At 37.6% G+C, this 24,372-nt stretch overlaps 1 protein-coding gene across 3 annotated transcripts in view; it reads left to right on the forward strand.

Annotated features, from left to right (window-relative positions):
* LOC126251415 (jouberin-like) overlaps positions 1 to 24,372 on the forward strand; it is a 299,336-nt gene that overhangs the window by 160,416 nt on the left and 114,548 nt on the right. For all 3 annotated transcript variants that reach the window (XM_049951828.1, XM_049951826.1, XM_049951825.1), the window contains exon 7: positions 7,364 to 7,519. In XM_049951828.1, coding sequence (XP_049807785.1) covers positions 7,364 to 7,519 — 156 coding nt within the window. The remainder of the gene's footprint in view (positions 1 to 7,363; positions 7,520 to 24,372) is intronic.

A 24,372-nucleotide genomic window follows, 5' to 3' on the forward strand; every position in this document is an offset into this window, starting at 1 on the left:
CATTTTCATGACACAGGATGGTCTTAGAATGTATAATTTTCTAATATATGCATTAGTGTACCATGTAAATGCAGCTTGTGCACCCTTCTTTTTTCTTTACCATGCAAATTTTTTGTCTCTATGTAAGTAGTTGTGCCCTGTTAAGAGGAAATAACATTTCATATCATCATGCAGACCAAGACTCAAGGAAAAAATATACAATGTAGGTTGAAGATAAATCAAAAATAAAACCTACTCTTTTTTGTGAAGCATGCTTTCTGCTATTTCCAGTATGGTATACAAGCAGGATGCTGCTTCAAATGACCATCTGGGTGTTATACTTTCAAACCACATGGATGTTAAGATATTATCTATGTTGCATACATGAATGTGAAAACTGTACAACCAAAGTTGCCTGAGATAAAATATTTTTTCAGTTGATAGCCCTGAAGTGCTGTTACTATAAATTATACATTATCTAACAGTAATCACACTCTTCACTTCTTATATCCAATTAGAATCTTTTCAGTATTGTGTAACCTACATCATATTTAGCCTGATGAAATTTTACAGTCTGAAGTATTATTTCATTTTCTGAAAGAATCCTCTATTCACATATATTGCATGTTTCATATAAGGATAATTCAAATAAGATGTTGAAATCTGTATTAAAGACCTTGGAATAGATCCTATGATGCAGAATGTATGCTTCTCTCCTAACATTATTTTCATATTGTTGATACATCTCAGCTGTATTCTAGAGGAACAGGCTGTGCTCCGAGACCCTTTTCTTTCTTTCACATTATCCAACACAAATGTGATACCAAATTAAATACACCAATAACAGTCACCTATACTTATCAGTTTCACTTGAACACAAAACTCTCACAGTTTGTGAAGGAAATGTTCCATTGTACACAAAGGACACAAAAACATTTCCAAAAGTGCCATACGACTACTTTTTTTATCTTAGCTCTACAGTTCACCATTTTTATAGATGCATCATTAGGAATATTACTACAGGAATGACTCTTACGCTTTGGAAACTTCTTACATGATCCGACATTCAGCAGTTTTGTTACAAGCGGTTGGATGTTTACCTCTCTAATCAAAGTGAGTTGATAAGAAGTTTCCTCATCCTTTATTACCAAAAATCATCATCATCACCATAATCTCTTGTTTTCAGACTGATTTTAACTGTACAAAGTTTCTGTTTTGAACTGCTGAAAATCTCACAGAACTCTTTAAGGCACACTCTTTTATATTCACTATTTTATAATTTCATGTTTTTGTTGTTGTGGTCTTTAGCCTGAAGACTGATTTGATGCAGCTTTCCACACTATTCTAACCTGTGTAAATCTCTTCATTTTTACATAACTACTGTAGCGTACATCCTATCTGCTAACAGCAGTGAAGCCTTGGTCTCCATTTACCATTTTTGCTGCTCACACTTCCTCCATTAATAAATTGATGGTCCCTTGATGCCTCAAGATGTGATCTATTAGCAAATCCCTTCTTTTATTCAAGCTGTGTGACACATTTCTTTTTTCCTGAATCCCATCCAATACTTTCTCATTAATCATCTATTCTACCATCAAATGTTCAATATTCTTCTTTAGTACTATATTTCAAAATCTGCTACTCTCTTCTTGTCCAAATTGCTTAACATCCATGTTTCAATTTGATACAAGGCTGCACTCCTGAAAACTACCTCCATAAAAGACTTCTCAACATATAAATTTGATTCAGTGTTAACAAATTTCTGTTTTCAGAAATACTTTTCTTGCTTTTGACAGACTGTATTTTATTTTGTTTCTGCTTTGATCTTTGTTACATAGTTTGCTGCCCAAATAACGAAGCCAATATACTGATTTTCATATTACATTCAACCGAGCAAGGTGGTGCAGTGGTTAGCACACTGGACTTGCATTCGGGAGGACGACATTTCCGTCTGGCCATTCTGATTTAGGTTTCCCATGATTTCCCTAAATCACTTCAAGCAAATGCTGTGATGGTTTCTTTGATAGGGCATGATTGATTTCTTTCCCCATTCCTCCCTAAACTGAGCTTGTGCTCTCTCTCCAGTGACCTTGTCGACGGGACGTTAAACACTAATCTCCTCCTCCATATTACATTCAGAAGAGTGATTTAGTTTTTTTTTTCTTGAAGACTTGCTTTGGTCATATGTATAGTCATCCACACACTGTGTCTGTGTGAGTAATAGAAATAATTAGCAAATTAAAAAAAAAAATCTCTGTTAATATCTACATTGAATAAAGTATAAAAGGAACAGTTGTTAGACTTGGCTGCACAAATATATGTGTGCACCTTTTCTGCAAGCAGGAATATGTTTTATCAACTATAGTGTACAAATGGTCTTCACTATTATTTCCATTTTCTATTCACTTAATTATCAGCTGTAAGTGGCCAGAAATATAGCACAGAGGGACCAAGTTATTGTCTTGCTCAAGACATTCACTGATGATAACTTTGTGGATAATGAGCCAGATGGGTTACTGAAGTCTACATGTGGCATTCTTCTTCAGAAGACTGAAAGGTAAAGAAATAATGTCTTTAGAGGATAGCGTGAGAATACTTGAGATGGAGAGTCAGATTCTGGTTCTAGGTGTAATTTGATTTTATTTGGTAAGTTTAGCATTCGTGATGCGCTATCTGGTGTCTAAATTATTACACAGCTATTATGAGAGGTCTTACTCAAAATATGCTGTTATTGAATACTAAAACAGAAGTGAGAATACAAACATTTTTATTGTTCTATTTTTAGTTTACATATTTTGCATTCTTTCACTTCTCTTACCATGCACTATACTACTACACACATTTTGATCCATTGTCAGCATTTCTTCATCATTTTTCAGCTATATTCACTATGTGATCAAGGTTATCCAGACACCTGAATGACAATAACTTAACAAGATCATGGCACACCCTCCATTGGTAATGTTTGAATTCAGTATGGTGTTGGCCGATCCTTAGCCTTGATGACAACTTCCAGTCTCGCAGGCATACATTCAATCAGGAGCTGGAAGGTTTCTTGGGGAATGGCAGCCCATTCTACACAGAGTGCTGCACTGAGGAGAGGTACTGATGTCAGTCAGTGAGGCATGGCATGAATTTGGTGTTCCAAAACATCCCAAAGGTGTTCTATAGGATTCAGGTCTGGACCCTGTGCAGGCCAATCCATTACAGGGATGTTATAGTCCTGTAACCACTCTGCCACAGCCAAGCATTATGAGCAGATGCTCGATCACATTGAACGATTCAGTTGACATCCCCGAATTTGCTCTTCAACAGTGGGAAGCAAGAAGGTGCTTTAAACATCAATGTAGGTCTGTGCTGTGATAGTGCCATGCAAAACAACAAGGGGTGCAAGCCCCCTCCTTGAAAAATATGACCACACCATTACATCACTGCTGCCAAATTTTAATGTTGGCACTACACACGCTGGCAGATGACGTTCACCTGGCATTCACCATACCCACACCCTACCATCAGATCACCACATTGTGTACTGTGATTCATCACTCCGCACAACATTTTTTGACTGTTCATTCGTCCAATGTTTATGCTCCTTACACCAAGTGAGGCATTGTTTCTCATTTACCGGTGTGACGTGTGGCTTATGAGCAGCTGTTCGACAACAAAATCCAAGTTTTCTCATCTCCAGCCTAATTGTCATAGTACTTGCAGTGGATCCAGATGCAGTTTGGAATTCTTGTGTGATGGTCTGGATAGATGTCTGCCTATTACATATTATGACCCTCTTTTACTGTCAGCAGTCTCTGTCAGTCAACAGAGGAGGTTGGCCTGTATGTTTTTGTGCTGTACATGTCCCTTCTCATTTCCACTTCAGATCATATTGAAAACAGTGGACCTAGGGATGTTTAGGAGTGTGGAAATCTCACGTACAAGCATATGAGGCAAGTGACATCCAACCACCTGACCACGTCCAAAGTCCATGAGTTCCGCAGAGTGCCCCATTCTGCTCTCTCATGGTGTCTAATGACTACTGAGGTTGCTGATATGGAGTACTTGGCAGTAGGTGGCAGCAAAATGTACCTGGTATGAAAAACATATGTATTTGGGGGTGTCTGGATACTTTTGATCACACAGTGTACATTCTACTATGCTTCCATCCATCTCCATTTTCGTCTATGCCTGTTTCTCTGATTCTCACCTATTGTATTCCCCTTTCTCCTAGATAATCCACCTTCTACATCAATATGTAAATACGTATTCTCCAAGCCACCATGTGGTGTATGGTGGAGGCTACCATATACCACTACCAGAGATTTACTTTCCTATTGCACTCACAAATAGGGTGAGGGAAAAACATCTGTGTGCATGCCTCCATAATGACTCTAATTGCTGTTATCATGCCTTTGTGGTCTTTATGCAAAATGTACATTGGTGACCACAGAATTGTTCTGCAGTCATCTGTATATGCCTGTTCTGTAAATTTTCTTGATAGTGTTTCATGAAAAGAGCATTATTTTCCCTTGAGGGATTCCCATTTGAGATCACAAAGCATTTCAGTAACAACTGCACATTGATCGAACCTGCTGGTAACAAATCTAGCACCACGCATGTGAATTGCTTCAATGCCTTTCTTTAATCTGACCAGGTAGGGATCCCAGACATGAGCACTACTCCAGAACAGCTCATACGAGTTTCTGTAGATTGTCGTCTTTGTAGATGAGCTACAATTTACTAAACTCCTCCAACAAATGAAGTTGACCTGCTCATAAAGACTCTACCGCTATGGTTTTGGACCACAAGGATTACCTGGTGGAAGGACTCCACCAGCTGTCAAATCCATTCGCCTACAAAATCTGACACAGTACCCCATTCCAGAAATCCAACGAGGTCTCCAGTCTTCCCTCAAATCATTAGGTCTGTCCCAGAACCTCACCCCTGAGTCTCTCTCTCTCTCTCTCTCTCTCCACAGCTCCAACACTCCCAACACTCCTGCCTTCTAACTGCTTCCTGAAGTCCATAACCTGAAAAACCTAGGATGCCCACCTGTGACTGGTTATTGTGCCCCAAAGAGATAACCTCTGCTCTCATGGATCATCACCATCAGTTTATTATCAATAACATACACTCCTTTATAAAACATACCAATAATTTTCTTCATTGACTCTTCACAGTTCCTGTTACTTAACCACATTATGCCATGCTCATCACTGTTGATGCCACTTCCCTCTGCACTAACATCCCCAATGCCCATGGCCTAGCTGATATTGAACATTACCTTTTCCAATGCCTGACTGACTTCAGACCTACAACATCCTTTCTGGTCACTATGACCTACTATATCCTCACCTGCAGTTACTTCTACTTTGAAGGAATCACCTGCTAACATATCCATGATACAGCAATGGGCACCCACATTGCATCATCCTATGCCAACCTATTCATGGGCCATTTTGAGTATTCCTTCCTAACCATCCAGAGTTCCAAATGTTTCACCTGATTCCAATTAACTGATGGCATCTATGTAATCTAGACCAAGGGTATAGACCCACCTATCCACATTCCTTTAGAACCTCAATACCTTACCATTTGGTAAGTGGACTTCCTCAACTCAACAAGCCATGTTTCTTGACATTGACTCCTACAGCAAGGATGGCTACTTCATTACCTTCATCCACACCAAACTTATCAACCGCTAACAATACCTCCGATACAACTGGTGCTATCCATTCCATACCAATAAGTCCCTTCCATAAAGCCTAGCTACACATGAGTGTCTCGTCTATAGTGATGAGCAGTCCTTCTCCAAATGTGCCAAGGGTCTCATTGAGGGACTTCGCAGACTGAAATTATCCTCCCAATCTTGAGCAGAAACAAACCTCCCCCCACTTCTCTCATGACTCAGTACCACCCAGGACTGGAGCAACTGAATCACATTGCCCTGAAATGAAAATTATCCTACCTACTATCCTCCCCACCCCTCCTACAGTGGATTTCACCACCCACCAAACCTATGCAGTAGACCTATATGCAAGACCTGTCCCATACATCCTCCCACCACCACCACAACCACCACGAGCACCAGCACCACTCGCACCAGTCCTGTCACAGGCATTTCATGTCTTATCAAAGGGAGGACTACGATCTGAACTACAAGAACTGTGCTGCTTTCTGCATTGGTATAACAGCTAACAAGCTCTTGGTATGCATGAATAGCCACTGCCAAACTGTGGCCAAGAGACAGCTGGACCATCCAGCTGCTGAACATGCTGCCCAACGTAGTTGGATCCTTCCTACCAACACCAGCTTTTCTGGACTGCGCAAGTGGGAAATCTCCCTATAACATTTCTTCTTTCCCATTACCCCCCTCGCTTCAACCTTCACTGCTTCCTCTGCTTCACCTACTTATCCCCTTCCCTGCTCCCAGTCCAGCACTACACATGCTTTCTGTTCCACCAACACATCCACAAGTCTTTTTTCCTTTTCTGCTTATCTTCTTTTCCAGTCTCCTACCCATCCCTCCCTCCCCCCTTTCCACCAGTACCTGACAGCCACCCAACTCTGCACCTAACAACCTTATCCTATTCCCACCACATTTTTAATGCTCCCACAAGCAGCACAAGCAGCATACTTTTTTAATCCCTGCCCCACTAATCCTTCCCCCCACCCCACCACAATGCCAGGTCTCCTTTGTAGCCTGACCAATTGCCCAAGATTGCTGCTCCTGTCAGACACAGTTGCAGTCCGCAGTCCAGCAACAGTGGCTGGGGGGTGGTGGTCATGTGTGTGTAGGTTGTGCTTGTGTGTGTTTTCTATCCATGAAGAAGGCCTTTTTGCTTGAATCTTAAATGTTTAGCAGTCTTTTAATTGAGCCTATCTGTGACTCAGCACCTCTTCTATATGGTGAGTGGCAATCTATCCTTTTCATAATATTGTCATCAGATCATGTATATATAGGGAGATAAAGAGTGGTTGTTTCACACTTCTGTGGGGCCAGACTTGATGATGCTCTATGCTGGATTGTATTACTTAGGAAGTCTTCAACTCACTCATGTATCTTGGTATTTATTCTGTATGCTGAGATCTTAGTTAACTGTCTGCTGTGGGACACCATGTCAAATGTTTCCAAGAACTTTAGAAATATGGAATCCCCCCATTGCCCCTCATCCATGGTTCACGGGATATTATGCAACAACAGGGTAAGCTGAGTTTCACATGAGTGACGTTTTCTAAACATAAGCTTTTCTTTCTCAATGAAATTTATTATATTCATCCTGAGGTTTATGTTCAAGTGGAATATTTGTAACTGGATCCAATATTCAACATTAACAATACTTTTACATTAAGTGCAATCTAAAACATTTTTTTTTGTCTTTTCATATTTCAGATAGCAAGTGGGAATAAAATTTTTAACCTTACTGGTCATCAGGGACTTGTGTACAATATCAGCTGGTCTCATAACGATAATCTCCTACTTTCTGCTTCTTCAGACAGTACGGCATGTCTGTGGAACATTGAGAGTGGATCATATAGACCTCTGCAGGTTTGAAGAAATCTTATGCATTCAAATCATATTAAAATATTTAACTGTGGATTATATTCAAATGTAAACTGAATGTGAATATAAGTGAAACCTTTTATTCTGAAATATGTGAACATCTTTAATTATGACTACATTAATTTATTTATTGACAGAATATCTTATGTTATCTGGGACTTTGTATACAACACACAACCTGGAAAGGGTGCTGGTGAAATGGTGTTTAACAAATTCCTGGAAATACTCATAGAGTTATGGTACTCCTGCTCACCATTAATAAAAAGTAGCCCTAAGCATAAACAGAAAAACAAACAGCTAAAATGGTATACAGATGAGCTAGCTCTCACTAGGGAGGAGATGCTCAGACTGTACAAAATATATAAAAATTCTTGTAAACAAGGACCTGAGCTAGATAATACTTCTTATAGAGCCTATCTAAAATGTAAAAAAATCTACAAAGACAAACTGTCCTTGGCCAAAAAACAAGCATGTGAACATTACATTGAAAGTGCTCCCAACAAACGTAAAGCAGCATGGGATATCATCAACCAATATAATTCACAAACCCATACACAAGATGCAATGCTGGTCCCAGAAGAAGTAAATAATTACTTCCTAACCTCAGTGAGTGAGCTGAAAAACAAAATCAAGCAAAATGGCACTTGTGCACTAGATCATCTTGGTGCCGTGCCCCATAGTATGTATACTTTCCACTGGAATGTTGTCACCCCAGAGGATATTGTAAAAGCTGTGGCAAGGTTCACCAACTCCAAAAGTATGGACTGTTATTGGTTTTCTAACTATGTAATGAAAAACATAATACACCTTATCTGTCAGTCTCTTTCTTTCATTTTTAATATGTGTTTAGAATCTGGAGTTTTCCCAGATGCACTCAAAACTGCTAAAGTAATACCAGTCTTTAAAAATGGAGATAAGCATCTGCCCCAAAACTATCGACCAGTTTCTATTGTCCCAATTTTCTCTAAAGTTTTTGAATATGTAATGTACAGTCAACTAAATAACTATTTTGATAAGCATGATCTCCTCTCCAACAGACAGTTTGCATACCAGCATGGTAAAAACACCACTACTGCTGTCACTGAAGTTGTTAACCACGTGTTAACTGCATTCGAAAATAAGGATCTAGTATCAGTCGTACTGTGCGATCTTAGCAAAGCCTTCGACTGCATACCATCTAACACCCTACTTGCAAAACTGGAATTTTATGGCATACACAAACCATCTTTGGATGTAACTGAATCATACTTAAGTAACAGGAGACAGTATGTATCAATTAAAAATAGATGCTCCTCACTGAAGGAAGTTCGGACTGGAGTGCCTCAGGGCTCAGTCCTAGGTCCCTTTCTGTTTATCATTGCAATTAATGACTTACCTTAACATGTAGGAGCATATTCAGTTGTGTGTTATGCAGATGATACAACGTTGCTCAATACACACCATGACACAACAGAACTGCATCAGGCAACACAGGAAAAACTAGAACTAGTAATGGATTGGTTTTCTTCTAATGAACTCCTGTGTAATCCTGATAAAACACAATAACTAATACTGGGTTTAACTACAGCTGTTGAAAGCAAATCAATAAAATTGTTAGGATTCCACATTGACTCAAAATTAAACTGGGAGGAACACATTAGCCATATCTGCAAGAGAATAGCAAGAGTGTGTTATCTCATCTGGAGACTGACAGATGTAGTCACTGATGAGTATCTAAAGGTGGTATATTTTGGCCTCTTTCAGTCACACATTTCCTATGGCATATTGTTATGGGGACATTCTTGCTTTGTCAGTGAAATTCTGAAAATTAAAAAAAAAGTAATCAGAATAATAAGCAAAGCTAAGCCCAAGGAACACTGCTGTCCCCTCTTTATCAAGCACATGATATTAACTGTGGTGAATCTATACATCTACACAACACTGCTTTATGTCAAAAGCAACTTAAATGAGTTCGAGACCAGAGAGAACATACATCCCCACAACACCAGAGGCAAACTGGACTTTGACATACCAAGACACAGACTCACAAAGACTGCAAACTCACACAAAATAATGAGTTTAAAACTCTTCAATAAACTTCCAGTATCTGCTCGGTCACTGACCAATAATATTTTCAAATGTAAGGTTTATGACTGGCTTCTGAAACACCCATTTTATAAGATAACAGAATATTTTGAAATAAGCATTGACATTAGTATATAAGAATATTCCTAAAAGAAAAGGAATTAAATTGTAAAAACTTTACTGTAAAGTTATTGTTAATTGTATATTTAATGTTCAGACCTATTCCGCTGTAAGTGGTCAATGGTGAATAAACTGAATACTGAATACTGAATATGGTGTGTGTCCTTCAAAAGTGGAGTGAAACACTGAAAACACCAACAGAGCAATTATTAAGCACATCATCAGCATAAAGGTTATTAGAGGCATTGTAAAAGGAGAAAAGAAAATAGAAAGAAATGATATGGAAGTAGGAGTAAATTGTTTGTCATTTATAAATACAGAGTACAATAGTTGTCTTGAGCACAAATGCTGTAAGGTAGCCTAGATGGTAATACAGTGGTGATTTTACTTTTGCTTTCAGTCCTGTGTAGTAAAAATGTCATTCATTTTCTCTTGTTCTGCTTGCTGAGAATTTGTTCACAGTTCACACAAGCTTTGAGCTAGTTTGCCAGGGGTGTTAACATCTATGTTAAACAGTTACTAGTGTTGCTCGATGGATCAGTGGATAAGTACCAGACTACATATTCAAAGGTCTGTAAGGTCTGGGTATGTTCCCCACTCAGTCCTATGATTTATTTGGTCATGTACTGATTTTATATCTCTGACATTACTTTGTAAATGATAAAAATTCAGAGTTACAATATGGTTCAGAATTCAACCGGAGTTCCTCAATAAGTATCAGAGTAAATCTATTCAGAGGCCAGAGCAAGGTAAAGGCATACCACCTCCAATAGACTATGTCTAGCAGTTCACTGTGGTGTTCAAGCCAACATTTGGGCCAAGGACAGCTTTACATCACATCTGATTTAGAAAACTAATACTGTTACATTACATCACAGAAAATTATGACTTGCTTATTACTCTCATCTCACAAGCTATTTGTCATATACACTCATCATGTCTGTCACCTGAGGAAAGTTAGGTGAGCTGTCAGTTATTTAGTTAGTTAATTACTTGTTAAATAGGTAATAATAACTATAAACATTATGATGTGGAACATGGCAATAAAACAAACATAGAACACACATACATATACACCAAAACATGAGAGAAATAATTATATGATTGCATAGTGGCCATTTACACAGTTTTCAGTAAAAAATATTATTCCTCTTCAACAATTACTGTATGGTGTAGAAGGAGTTGTTAAGGACAAATACCTTTTTAATCTACACTTGAAAACAGGTTTCCTATCCTTCAGACATTTTATTTCCAGCAGTAAATTGCCAGAAAGTTTTATAGTCCCCCGTTTCTGTGGAAAAGTTAGCTTCATTAAAGGGTAATGCAGATCATTTTTCCTTCTAATGTTGTACTAGTGACTATATCTGTTACTTCAAATTGAAATAAATATTGATAATAAATTTTATAAGTGAATAAATATGCTGTGAGGAGTGGTTAATATTCCCAGATGCTTAAATAAATGGTTTCAAGATGTAGGCTACATGTGTGAACCACACACATTCTGCTTAAGTGAGGAGTTAGTTCAAAACATTACCCCAAACGACAGTAGTGAATAAAAATATGCAATATATGTTAAATGTTTTGCTCCATTTTTACCACTATGGCCTGTCCAATTCTGAAGTGATCAACATTCTTTGATTGCTCTGCTGAATCAACTATCAACTATTTTCCAAAACAATAAATTCATTTCTAAAACATCAATTTTTTTCATTCACACTTTTTAATCCTCTGGTAGCCCATTTTTTCAGTTACCTGATCATTAACTGCACTAAATTTGCTATTGTTATCTGTCTTCATTTTCTCCAGTTTTGTTAAAATTTATTGCAAAATATCAGTTTTTACTGTTTCTTTGCTGACTATGATTTCTCTTGGTTCACACACATCCTGAATGGACCTACAGCTTTCACTTCTACTTCCCTCCTACTCTTGTCTCTGTTCACTTTGTTAACAAGCAAATGAGTCCATAAACAAATTAACTTCACAAATAGTTTGTACTTATCTTTCCTTTTTGATGTTCCTGGTTGTAGATGTAAAGACCTCTTTCATTTGATCCATTTCATCATTGTTGGTAGTACCTTGTTACTGTTGATACAATTTTGTTGGGCAGTCACTGGTCTTCTTTCTTTGCATGATTAGAAATTCATTTATATATAAACTGCAAATGGCACAAATCATTGTCCCTTCTTCTGCAACAGACACAAATTCATTATCAGTCAACTGATCCCAGAACGCCACCGCTTGTAATCTACCCCTCCCGCACATCATTTGTTGGTTGTCACTCACTCCATAATTTACTCTTTTAATAAGCTTTGAGAGAAGTAAGATTTACAATAAACTTTTTACTTATCTTCTTTTCTTGTAGCTGGCTCCAGTTCTTCACGTCTAGGGGTTGATTCTTGAAGCTGAAATTTTTTTTGATATTAAAGGTTCTCATGGTTCCAATTGATGTGATAACTTTTGAAAGAATTGCCTGAAAAGTAATTTCTGTTTCTGTAATTTTTAACTATTTCAAAATTTTCTATATCACACTGTCTTTACAATTTCCACTTCAAACTCGAAAATTACATTGTTATTGCCAAACATAAAAACATGTCTGATCACATCAGAGGCATGCCCACTACTATTCCATTCTGCAGTACTAACAATATTCCAAAGAGTTTACAAATTTTATGACAAACGAATTTCCACCAATTATATCATCATTTTATGAATGAATGCAGAAGTAAACATAATAAATACCATCTGATTGTTAAATTAATAAAAGGAATTTTAAGTGTACCAGGTATTCCATAATTTCATGTTTCTAAAAGAAAAGTAATTTTAACTGTACTTACAGAGTTAGTACATATTGACTGTAAGAACAAAAATAAAGTAATTTCTTTTTATACGTTTTAGCCTGAAATATAATACATCATGTACAAAATCATATGTAATTCTTTTAGAAAAACAGCTGAGATAATATTAACCTGTTTGAAAATTCATAAATATTTTTTTGGTATGACCTACTTCTGTTGAGGAGAAGTAATGCTAGAGAAGAGTGTCTCTTTACAAATTAAAATGACTGTTTTTGGGTGCAGCATCTGTTATTAATAAGAATGATCCCTCACATAAAGGGTGAGGTTTGCTTATAATTTTTTCACATTTGTCTCTCTATTTGTGACTCCTGACAGTAACCAAATTGCCCACTTTGTGCTGTATGGGTGTATCTATCTCTCATCTGTTTCTCCTTCTCTCAGCCTCTTTCATTTGCAAATGATTCACATTATTGTTCCATGACTCTTGTGTACTAACATCCTCCTGTTGCCATTCAACCCTCTTTAGGAGGGATTGTCCTTCTATTTGTTCTCCTACTATTTCCATTGGGAAAACCTTTGTAACTGAATGTGGCAACTAATTTAATACCTTTTCAAATACTCTCACCATATCTGCCCAGTTTGAATGTCTACCCACGCAATAAGTCCAACAAAGCTTGCCCAACTCACACATTTATTTATTTATTTATTTCTTGTTCCAGTGATCCATGTTGTAACAATATCACAGGATATGGAACATGTCCAAAATCTATGGCAGCACATGTAAACAAAACAAAATGATTTCATATTACAGTAAACAGTAACTTAGGTTCTATTACAAAAAATCAATTTTGAGAGATAAATAAATATTACAAAATAATAAGTGTTACAGAAAATAAATATTGCAAACTATGTGTTTACAATAAAGATAGACAGGATTATAAATACAGATTTTGGCATATATTTGCAGTTAACAAAACAAGAAATTCTAAACACTGTAGTTCAGGAAATCTTCTATCGTATAAAATGATCCTTGTAATAGGAACTGCCGTAAAGTTTTTTTAAACAAGAGCTCGTATTCTACCAAACACTTAATTCTTGAAGGGAGGATGTTAAAAATTTTACAGCCAGAGAAATGGACATCTTTCTGTATCATTCTTAGATTTGCCTGTTCATAGCGAATACCCCAATTTGCAAATTCCAATCCCAAAGAAAGCAGGTATTGACAGATGTGAAAATTACCGAACTATCAGTTTAATAAGCCATGGCTGCAAAATACTGACATGAATTATTTACAGACAAATGAAAAAACTGGTAGAAGCTGACCTTGGGGAAGATCAGTTTGGATTCCGTAGAAATGTTGGAACACATGAGGCAATACTGACCCTACGACTTATCTTGGAAAATAGATTAAGGAAAGGCAAACCTATGTTTCTAGCATTTGTAGACTTACAGAAAGCTTTTGACAATGTTGACTGGAATACTCTCTTTCAAATTCTGAAGGTGGCAGGGGTAAAATACAGGGAGCGAAAGGCTATTTACAATTTGTACAGAAACCAGATGACAGTTATGAGAGTCGAGGGGCATGAAAGGGAAGCAGTGGTTGGGAAGGGAATGAGACAGGGACATAGCCTATCCCCAATGTTATTCAATCTGTATATTGAGCAAGCAGTAAAGGAAACAAAAGAAAAATTTGGAGTAGGAATTAAAATCCATGAAGAAGAAATAAAAACTTTGAGGTTCGCCGATGACATTGTAATTCTGTCAGAGACAGCAAAGGACCTGGAAGAGCAGCTGAATGGAATGGACAGTGTCTTGAAAGGAGGATATGAGATGAACATCAAAAAAAGCAAAACGAGGATAATGGAATGTAGTTGAATTAAATCGGGTGATGCAGTGGGAATTAGATTAGGAAATGAGACACTTAAAGTAGTAAATGAGTTTTGCTATTTGGGGAGCAAAATAATTGATGATGGTCGAAGTAGAAAGGATATAAAATGTAGACTGGCAATGGCAAGGAAATCGTTTCTGAAGAAGAGAAATTTGTTAACATCGAGTATAGATTTAAGTGTCAGGAAGTCATTTCTGAAAGTATTTGTATGGAGTGTAGCCATGTATGGAAGTGAAACGTGGATGATACATAGTGTAGACAAGAAGACAATAGAAGCTTTCAAAATGTGGTGCTACAGAAGAATGCTGAAGATTAGATGGGTAGATAACATAACTAATGAGGAGGTATTGAATAGGATTGGGGAGAAGAGAAGTTTGTGGTACAACTTGACTAGAAGAAGGGATCGGTTGGTAGGACATGTTCTGAGGCATCAAGGGATCACCAATTTAGTATTGGAGGACAGCGTGGAGGGTAAAAATTGTAGAGGGAGACCAAGAGTTGAATACACTAAGCAGATTCAAAAGGATGTAGGCTGCAGTAGGTACTGGGAGATGAAGAAACTTGCACAGTATAGAGTAGCATGGAGAGCTGCATCAAACCAGTCTCTAGACTGAAGACTACAACAACAACAGCAGATATCATGTTTTCTTCTCAGCTCATGACTATGATACTCACTATTCAGTTTAAAAATGATTTTTCTTTCCTTATGAAGCACATCAAAGATAATTTATAGTGTACAGTGGATGTAAGGATTCCAAGTCTCTTAAAAAGATTCCTGCATGTGGCTCTAGGATGGACTCCACACATGATCCTTATGCCTCTTTTTTTGTGCACACAGTACTTTTTTAGCCAGTGACTGATTACCCCAAAGTATAATTCCATATGCCAGGAAGGTGTGAAAATAACCATAATAGGCTGACTTCATGGTTTCCATACTTCTATAAGAAGAACCAGTGCGTAATGTGTAAGTTGCTGAACTCAGTCTTTTGCATAGATCCAGGCTGTGGTTTGAACAGTTCAGTTTCCTGTCAGTATGCAAGCCTAGGTATTTTGAGGTATCCACCCTGGTTATCACCTGCTTACCTGTTTTAGCTACTATTTCTTCATCTTTGAATGTTGTGTGGAACTGAACGTAGTTTGTTTTAGTGTAATTTAAGGAAAGTCCATTAATTTTAAACCAGTTCACTGTTTCACTTAAAACCTTATTTGCTGTTTCCTCAAGTTTATTTACTGAATTATCAATAAGTAGTGTAGTGTTATCAACAAAAATGGTGAATCTACAATATTCCATACAGAAAGGCAGATGATTTATAAAGATAATAAAAAGTAGGGGGCCTAGAACTGAGCCTTGGGGCACTCCACATGTGATGGTACCCCATTCTGAAGATAATGGGACTCCATTTTGACTATCCACTACTACTTTCTGTTTCCTGTTTGACAGGTATGAGTCGATGACCCTTTCTGCAGTGTTACATAGCAGTTGATATTTAGAATTTAATATATGATTCATTTCTTAATGTTTTGATACAGTACTACTAGTGTTCTGCTTGACATAGTCAAGTCATTTAAATATCTGGGCATAACATTGCAAAGCAATACGAGGTGGAACAAGCATGTGAAAACTGTGGTAGGGAAGGCAGATGGTCAACTTCGGTTTATGGGGAGAATTTTAGGAAAGACTAGTTCACTTGTAAACACGACTGCATATAGGATGCTGCTGTAACCTATTCTTGAGTACTGCTTAGTGTTTGCATTTGTACCAGGTCAGACTGAAGGAAGACATCAAAGCAATTCAGAGGCGGACAGCTAGATTTGTTATCACATGTGCAACTGTTACTGAGATGCTTCGAGAACTCAAATGGGATTTCCTGGAGGGAAGTCAACATTATTTTTCAGAAACACGACTGAGAAAATGTAGAGAACTGGCATTTGAAGCTGACTGTCGAATGATTCTACTGCCACCAACATACATTGTGCCTAAAACCTATGAAAATAAGATATGAGAAATTGGGGCTCATACAGAGGCCTACCGACAACCGTTTTCCCCTTGCTCTATTTGTGAATGGAACAGGGGGAAATGACAAGTAGTGGCACAAAGTACCCCCCATTACACACTGTATCATGGCTTGTGGAGTATCTATGTAGATGTAGATGCCTTTCCATGCCAAAAATTCTTTAAACTGCCTGGCTAGAAACTGTGTTCCATTATCTGAAAACGAACATTTTGGGTTACCTACATTTTTGAAATGATCTCTTAGTTTCATTATGAGATGTTGCCTCCTTTAGTGGGCATAATTTTGTAAGTTTTGCCTAGCATTCCAACACTATAAATATATATGTCATTCCTGCCCAGCCTCAGGGCAGTGGACCGTAAAACTCCATCGCCGATATGCCCCAGAAATTGCATGGACTGATGGGATACAAAGCTGGGTGGCCACCAACTGTTTGTACCTTAATTTCACAGGCACTCAGGAGTTTTCTAACTAGGCGATTCAGATTCTTAAAGCAGCAAAATTTCTTTGTATGCAAATTATACCTTTTGGGCTGAAATGAGCATATACTATGTTTACATACCAAGTTATTAAATTAATGCTATTTTGTGGGATGCATAGTAACTATCTATGTGAGTTGTGTTTTCTATGAAACAGTATTCCTTTCTACAATTTCCTATTATTCTATATATCAGTATGACTTTGACATAAGGCATCAATATGTAACTGAAAGTGACTGTCCTTCCATTGTTGACTTTCTAAATTTTTGCAAAAAAATGTTATGTCTTTTTCATATGTATTTACTTTTAGAAAATAAACAGCAAGTTTGCCCCTTTCCTTTATATTTTCGTTTGATTGGAGATCTATAAGTAGTCAAGACAGTGCATCAGGTATTATATCATCTTTCCCCTTTATGTACCTAATAGTGAAGCAAAATTCTTGCAGGAGGAGAGCCCATCATGCTAACCTACTGAGCTGAAGTTTGTTCTTTAATGGAAATGTCAATGCACTGTTGTCAGTATGTGTCACTGCCTTGTACCCTGCTAGTAGATATTTAAATTTTTGAATGCCCACACTACTGATAATGTTTCCTTTTCTATATATCTATAATTTTGTTCATGTTGTGTGAACATTCTACTCACGAAAACTATCAGTTTTTGATCTAATCTGTGATCAGTCACATATTCTTGGAGTATGTGACAACCCAAACCATAATCTGATGCATCCACCACCGTATAAAAAGGAATGGCTAAATTTAATGAACCAATAGTTGACATGCTACCAATTTTTTTTAATTTTTGAAGATTCTTCATGACAAATTATATGCCTTCTCCACATTGTGTCAATAACCTCATCAAACTTGGTGCATTAAGCACTGAATTGACAGTGATTCTTTTTTAGAATCTTACCATATCTAAAAATGATTTGAGTAGTTTTTTTATTAGTACATTCTGAGCACCTGCTGATCACATCTAATCTGTGTGCATCCAGCGGAATACACATAGTGTTTACAATGTGTCCCCAGTATTTCACCTCTTTTCTACCCAGTTGCGATTTTGACTACTTGATGGTGCCACCTTGGAAGCCTAATCTCTCAAAAAATGCATCCAATGTTTGTGGGTGTTCATCCCATGTTGTGGATATTACAACTATGTCATCAAACGATGGAAAATCCAGGATGGAATATTAGGGAATGGAAAGTTGCTACTCACCATATAGCAGATATACTGAGACACAGATACGCATGACAAAAAGACTCACAATTAAAGCTTTCAGCCATTAAGGTCTTCATCAACAATAGATGACACACACACACACACACACACACACACACACACACACACACACATACACACACACACCACAACTTACACACACAACTGCAGTCTCAGGCAACTGAAACCACACTGCAAGCAGCAGCACCAGTGCATGATGGGAATGGTGACTGGGTGGGGGTAAGGAGAGGGATGGGGTGTGGAGGGTGAGGGATAGTGTGGTGGGAGGTGGCAGACAGCAATGTGCTGCAGGTTAGACGGTTGGCCAAAGAGAGGTTATGGTGGGGGGTGGGGGGTGGGGGGTGGGGGGTGGGGGGAGGGAGGAGTGGCAGAAAAGGAGAAAAATAAAAAGACTGGGTGTGGTGGTGGATTGACAGCCATGTAGTGCTGGAATTGGAACAAGGAAGGGGCTGAATGGGTGAGGACAGTGACTATCGAAGGTTGAGGCCAGGATGGTTACGGGAATTTAGGATGTATTGCGGGGAAAGTTCCAACCTGTGCTGTTCAGAAAGCTGGTGTTGGTGGGCAGTATCCATATGGCACAGGCTGTGAAGCAGGCATTGAAATGAAGGGTATCGTGTTTGGCAGCGTGTGGTCCACTTGTTTCTTGCTCCCAGTTTGTCAGTGGCCTTTCATGTGGACAGACAGCTTGTTTGTTGTCATGCTACATGGACTGCGGCACAGAGGTTGCAGCTTAGCTTGTAGATCACATGCCCGGTTTCACAGGTAGCCCTGCTTGGGATAGGTTATGTTAGTGATCTGACTGGAGTAGGTGGTGGTGGGAGGATGTATGGGACAGGTCTTGTGTCTAGGTATATTACAGGGGTATGGGCCATGAGGTAAGGAGTTCTATTTACAGTTCATGCAACCAACACTATACATATGTTAGCACCTGTTTTTTTTTCAACAACTAATGGCTTGTTATAACAGCTGTTGGATATTTCTATAATATTCCATTCTTTCAATTTCTTTTTCTACTAACAGCTTCATTGAAGCTGGTTGAGCAGGGTCTGGTGTAAAATGGATTGTGTGATTTAATCTTCAGCCTATGAACAAAGTCTTAATAACACCTCGGCATGTTGAAAATATTTTTGTGTGTCTGCAGAATAAAGAAATCATATCTTCCTTTTCCTTAATATGTAGATTCTTTGACTTGTAATCTTATCAGTTATGTCTGCCTCATTCACTTGTACCACGTCTGCCCCTATTTGGTGCTTCTCATTCTGTTATAATGTAGCTGCTGTCAATAAAGTGAGTCCTAAACTGTCTGTGTTGCTTTGTTTGAAATGATTTACAGCCAAGTCATCTTTTTGCACATATGGGAATGTGGCTGTCTCCTGTTGGAAGCTTAATGATATGTTGTTGTCCAACAACCAGTCTATGCCTAAAACCGTATGTACATTAAAACCTTCTACTACAAACATTGCTTGTTGAAATATGTATGTGTTAATGTAAATTCAATAAACAATTCTGCATGTACTGATTTGATTGTCATATGTATTACTCCAGTTATCTTAATTTCTGTGACTGGCAGACGAAGGAATGCATTCAACAAATTGTTTGTTGTGTCTTGTTTTTTACTTCTACAGAGGACTGCACCTCTCCCTGGAATCATATCAGTTTTGCCTCTCTCTAATACTTGTATTGTTAAATGTGTTACTGTGATCATTTCTGTATCCATTCCCTGAATAATTATAATCGTGAGCATTGTGTACCCTGTTTCTTCCATTCATAGCACTGTCTCTAATGGGGCAAGGTTCTTTGTTAACATTACTCTGTTGGTTGTTGGTATTGCTGCCTGTGTACCATTTCTCCAACTGCCTTCCCACTGTGTCTACTTGTTCTAGGTATTCCAATAAGTTGTTCACTTTTTCCTAGTCCTTCCCTAACAATTTGTCCCTTACATGCCATGGTAATTGGTTAATGACAACTTCTAATAAATGTTCCTCTCGTATGAGATCATCTAGATATTTTGATTTGTTAAGAGGCCATTCCTCAAAATTTCTATACCTGTTCCATGAACTGCTATTGTATTGTTTTGATCATAAAATTCTAATCTCAATTTCTTTTGAGCTCCCTCACTCCAATAGTTAGACTGAAATGCTGTTTTGAAATCATTGTAAGTTGTGAATTCTTCTAGCTTTAACATACCCAGCTGTGCAGCATTACCCATCAAATGACTTACCACAAATTGTATCTTTTTAAAATCTGACCAGAAATGAAGTAACATGCCATTAAGTTACTTTAGAAATTAAACAGGGTTAATATCATATGAAGGTGAAAACTTGGGGAATTTGGGATTTAATTTTTTGGTTAGTGTTGTGGTGAAGTCATCACAGTTATTAGTTACTGTCCTGTTCTTTAATAAAAAGTTTTCTGTCTCTTTTCTTAGTTCTTTCTTTATCTCCTCCAAGCTCAAAGAGTTATTATGTATCAATGCCTTTGTGTTTGAACTTAAAATATCACTGTATAAACTGTTGGTGTTCCCAATACTGCAGATGTAGTCTTTGTAGAGGTGGATTTATTAAAATCATTACTTCTGGAGACAAGAACATTCATTTTGATTATTGCCATATTGCCTGGTTAAAAGTGGCTTCTTGTATCAGCACTTTAACTCTCTTGCCTTGATCTGCCTTATTGACATTAAATCTTCCTAACCAATTTTTCATATGTACCAGTAGTACTTAATTGTCTTCCAGTTCATTTCATACCAGGGTCTCCATGTGCAAGAGTTCATTTATCTTTTAAGTTACTTCATTGTTATCTCCAGCTTGGAGTAGTCTGTGAGCCCCCAACATGTTAAATATTCTTCTTATCTGAAGAATAACTTATTTTTTACTGAAAATTAGGACTTGGAAATTCCAATCAGTTAAGACATTTAAACCATCTTTAAATTCAACACTTATTAGGTGATAAGTATCTGGTTACAGGAGACCTTCTGGTAAAACCTTTACTATTTTTAAATACATACATATATCCATTATTGATATAAAATTCTGGTCATTGGTATTCTTTGACTGCATGGCTGGCACAGAAGACTATTTGCCACCTTTAACTACTTTGTCTGTCAAGACTCCAAGTATGTTTTCAACTGTATTGGAATGACACAGAGACCAGGCAGAATACTTCATGCATTTCCCTGCTCGCCAAACATCCTCACTCAACTGACTAAGGCAGTTCCCTTTCCTGAAGCCATCCATCTGATTGGCTACATCTTATTCTACATTATTTTACATTTTAACATATTTAAATAATCAAAGCTTTAAATAATTAAAGCTTGTTCTAAATAAATTAACAATAATATCCATTACATAATAAACGTTAAATTCTTTTATATAAAACCAATACAATTTCCTTCTTAACTTTGAATGTCATGGCCAATAGCCTTGCACCAATGTGCTTTGTGATAAATAAATAAAGAACAAAAGCAACTATTATGCACTAAACTTTACAACAAATATTCTATTACCTAATGATTCAATAAGGTGTCATGCTGTCATTGTTCAATGTGTTTTGTGCGGAAGAAATGATGGTCTGATGCTTACCTGAAAATACTGATAATTTAAATTTTCTATATCTTTTAAATAAATGAAGTTACAGAGTTGATATTTAAAACATTTGTCATTTTAATGTTGTGCTTCAATATGAAATGTCAATCATTAAGACCAACCAAAGCGTTCAGACTTTAGCATTCAAGTCTTTGTTACAAAACTTGTGAATTTCACTTTAACAGTAAATCCTAAATTATTGTAGATATCATCAATATTCAAGTTTTATTGAGATCACCATGAAAAGTTATGGAGGATGGCAGATTAAAATTACTGTGGCTTGATTCCCTGCATTACTACAGAATTAAATAGTTTTAATAAATGTTTCCCTGTATGGCCGATCTTAGGTCTGCAGTATTTAACACTGCTATGTCTTCTCGGTCACAAACAGCTTCTACTGCGTTTCCGTATGATGTAGGTTCTCGTCTGTCTCTTAGTGCTCAATAGACAACAGACGCCTGTGAATTTCCCTTTCTCACGATGAATCTGTGCCCTTTGTGGCACACAGTCCTCAACAACAGGGTTTGTTTCACAAGTCCTGTAGGTTGACTCTTTGGCCATATATTTAAATGAGAGCACAATGCTTGTTAACTCAGAACATATCATCTGAATCAACACATTTTTCATTTTGTTGAGAGCATTATTCAATTTCTTTATGGAGAGTGTGTTAGAAATTAAATCACTTTCCTTCTTTGGTTTGCTGGATATTTTGGTGTAGCAAATTTCCCAATGATCTTTGCATTAAGTGTAGGTTGGTGGGTTAGTATCACTCTCCTTTCTGTGCTGAAGGATGGACTATACTTCACGTGTGATGCAGAATCCTGACCACTTTGTTGCCATCTGTTGCCATTTGTTAACATATGCAGCAAATGTTGACAATATTGTTTTACACACATGCTCCATCATATCAAAACTGTGGTTTGTGGGATTTTAGTTCATAGCCATGTGCTATAGTTAAGCTTTGTTGAAATGCTTTCTGTCCTTGCTCCATTTTGTCTACCAGTAAGAAAAGACTCACACTGCTTTTCACTTTACAAAGGTAGCTTATTTTCAATTTTGTGGTGCCAGGATAGACCAACAGTCAGATGCTATTCCAGACCAGTGAGTAGAGAACAGGATACAAGGGACCAGTTTCTCAGCAGTCATGGAATCATAAATGAGGCCAGATCAATTAGCAATAACTCATACAGTAGCTGCAAGCAGTGTGTCGCTTGTCTCCATTGGCCCTTGGGTGGTAAAGCCCACCTGAGCATTATGTGTGTTAGTGTGTTAGCAATGTACAAATGCCAGCAAGCAAAGTTGCCACATTGGCAACGTCATGGTGCATGGCCACATCAGGAAATCCACTGGCAACAAGGGGCATGAACATCACATGTCAACAAATACTGGTGGTAGGTCAGATGTGAGGTGAGCCTGTGTGTGGACTGTGAACCTCATGGGAACCCTCAGAGGTTCCTGGAAGCTTGTTGACGACAGCCTGTGAGAGATGCTAGCTGGAATGTAGCTGCTCAGGCACTGGCAGCATCGGGCCTAGGAGCAGCCCTAGACCAGCAGACAGCATAGGTGGCAGCTAGTGTAGATGAGGCTGAGTGACCTATGTTACGTTGATGACTGGCATGGAGTAGCTCTTGGCATAGACAGCAGTCAAAGACAGATATTGCTAGGTTTGGGTGGCAAGTGTTTATGGCAAATTCTGCCTGAATCACTATGCCAGGGTCATGCCTCTACTAACATTGGTACTGAGGAAGTGCAGCATCAGGAGGTAGCACGAAATAACCCCATGTGCCACAATGCCAGACTGGTCTTTTCCATTGTGTCACCTCAGCATTATTTTGATGCTGGTGGCAGAATTCTGTGTGCAGCATATTTGTCTACCTAGATGCATATTGTGAAGTCTTATAAGGAAGGTTTAGGTGCAATAACAACTTGAGGATAGTATTGTTACAGGATGGTTTCTTCCTTAATTTTGACCATTAGTCCTGTTGGACACTGGTGAATAATAGGCCTCCAATATGTCAACTGTTAGCATTGGGCACTACACAATCAGAAGTTCCTCTATAAATCAGATAACCCTTTTAACTATATGTCTTTGCATTACCCCAAATACCTTGACATTTTTTAAATTAGGTCCATGCCAAATGGGACTGTTAATTATCCTTGTGATGGGAAAATGAAGTCTATACTCACCAAACATTCAGGTGTTGAGCTGGGCTAATGATGTAAAATATCAATATTCATCCTGTAAAATATGAATATCCATCCTGCAGAAGAAAAAAGAAAAAATATATCTGTTGTCTTTGATTCATTACCAGTTAATTTATAATTCCTATAATTTATGTACTTTTTGCTCAGAGAGATTTTGTATTTGTTATATATAGTGATTTGGTATTTTAATTAATTCTATGTTACATTTGCTATACTTCATCATGTTTCACTTTGCTTTGGTCTTCTTCACCCCATGCTTTTTGCAAACTTAATATCTAGTATGTTATTTGCCCTAATGTTGTTACAACATTGTAATTCAGCATTTCACAAGGGAAAACTATTTCTGGTTTTTAGTTTGAATCTTTTTAGTGAATACTTTAATGGAAACATATATTCATCAATAATAGTCATTTCACCTAGTGTGCTTCTTAGATGCAGAGATTAGTGTAATA

This window comes from Schistocerca nitens, chromosome 4 (genome assembly GCF_023898315.1).
Source record: "Schistocerca nitens isolate TAMUIC-IGC-003100 chromosome 4, iqSchNite1.1, whole genome shotgun sequence".
In the NCBI taxonomy this organism is placed as follows: domain Eukaryota; kingdom Metazoa; phylum Arthropoda; class Insecta; order Orthoptera; family Acrididae; genus Schistocerca; species Schistocerca nitens.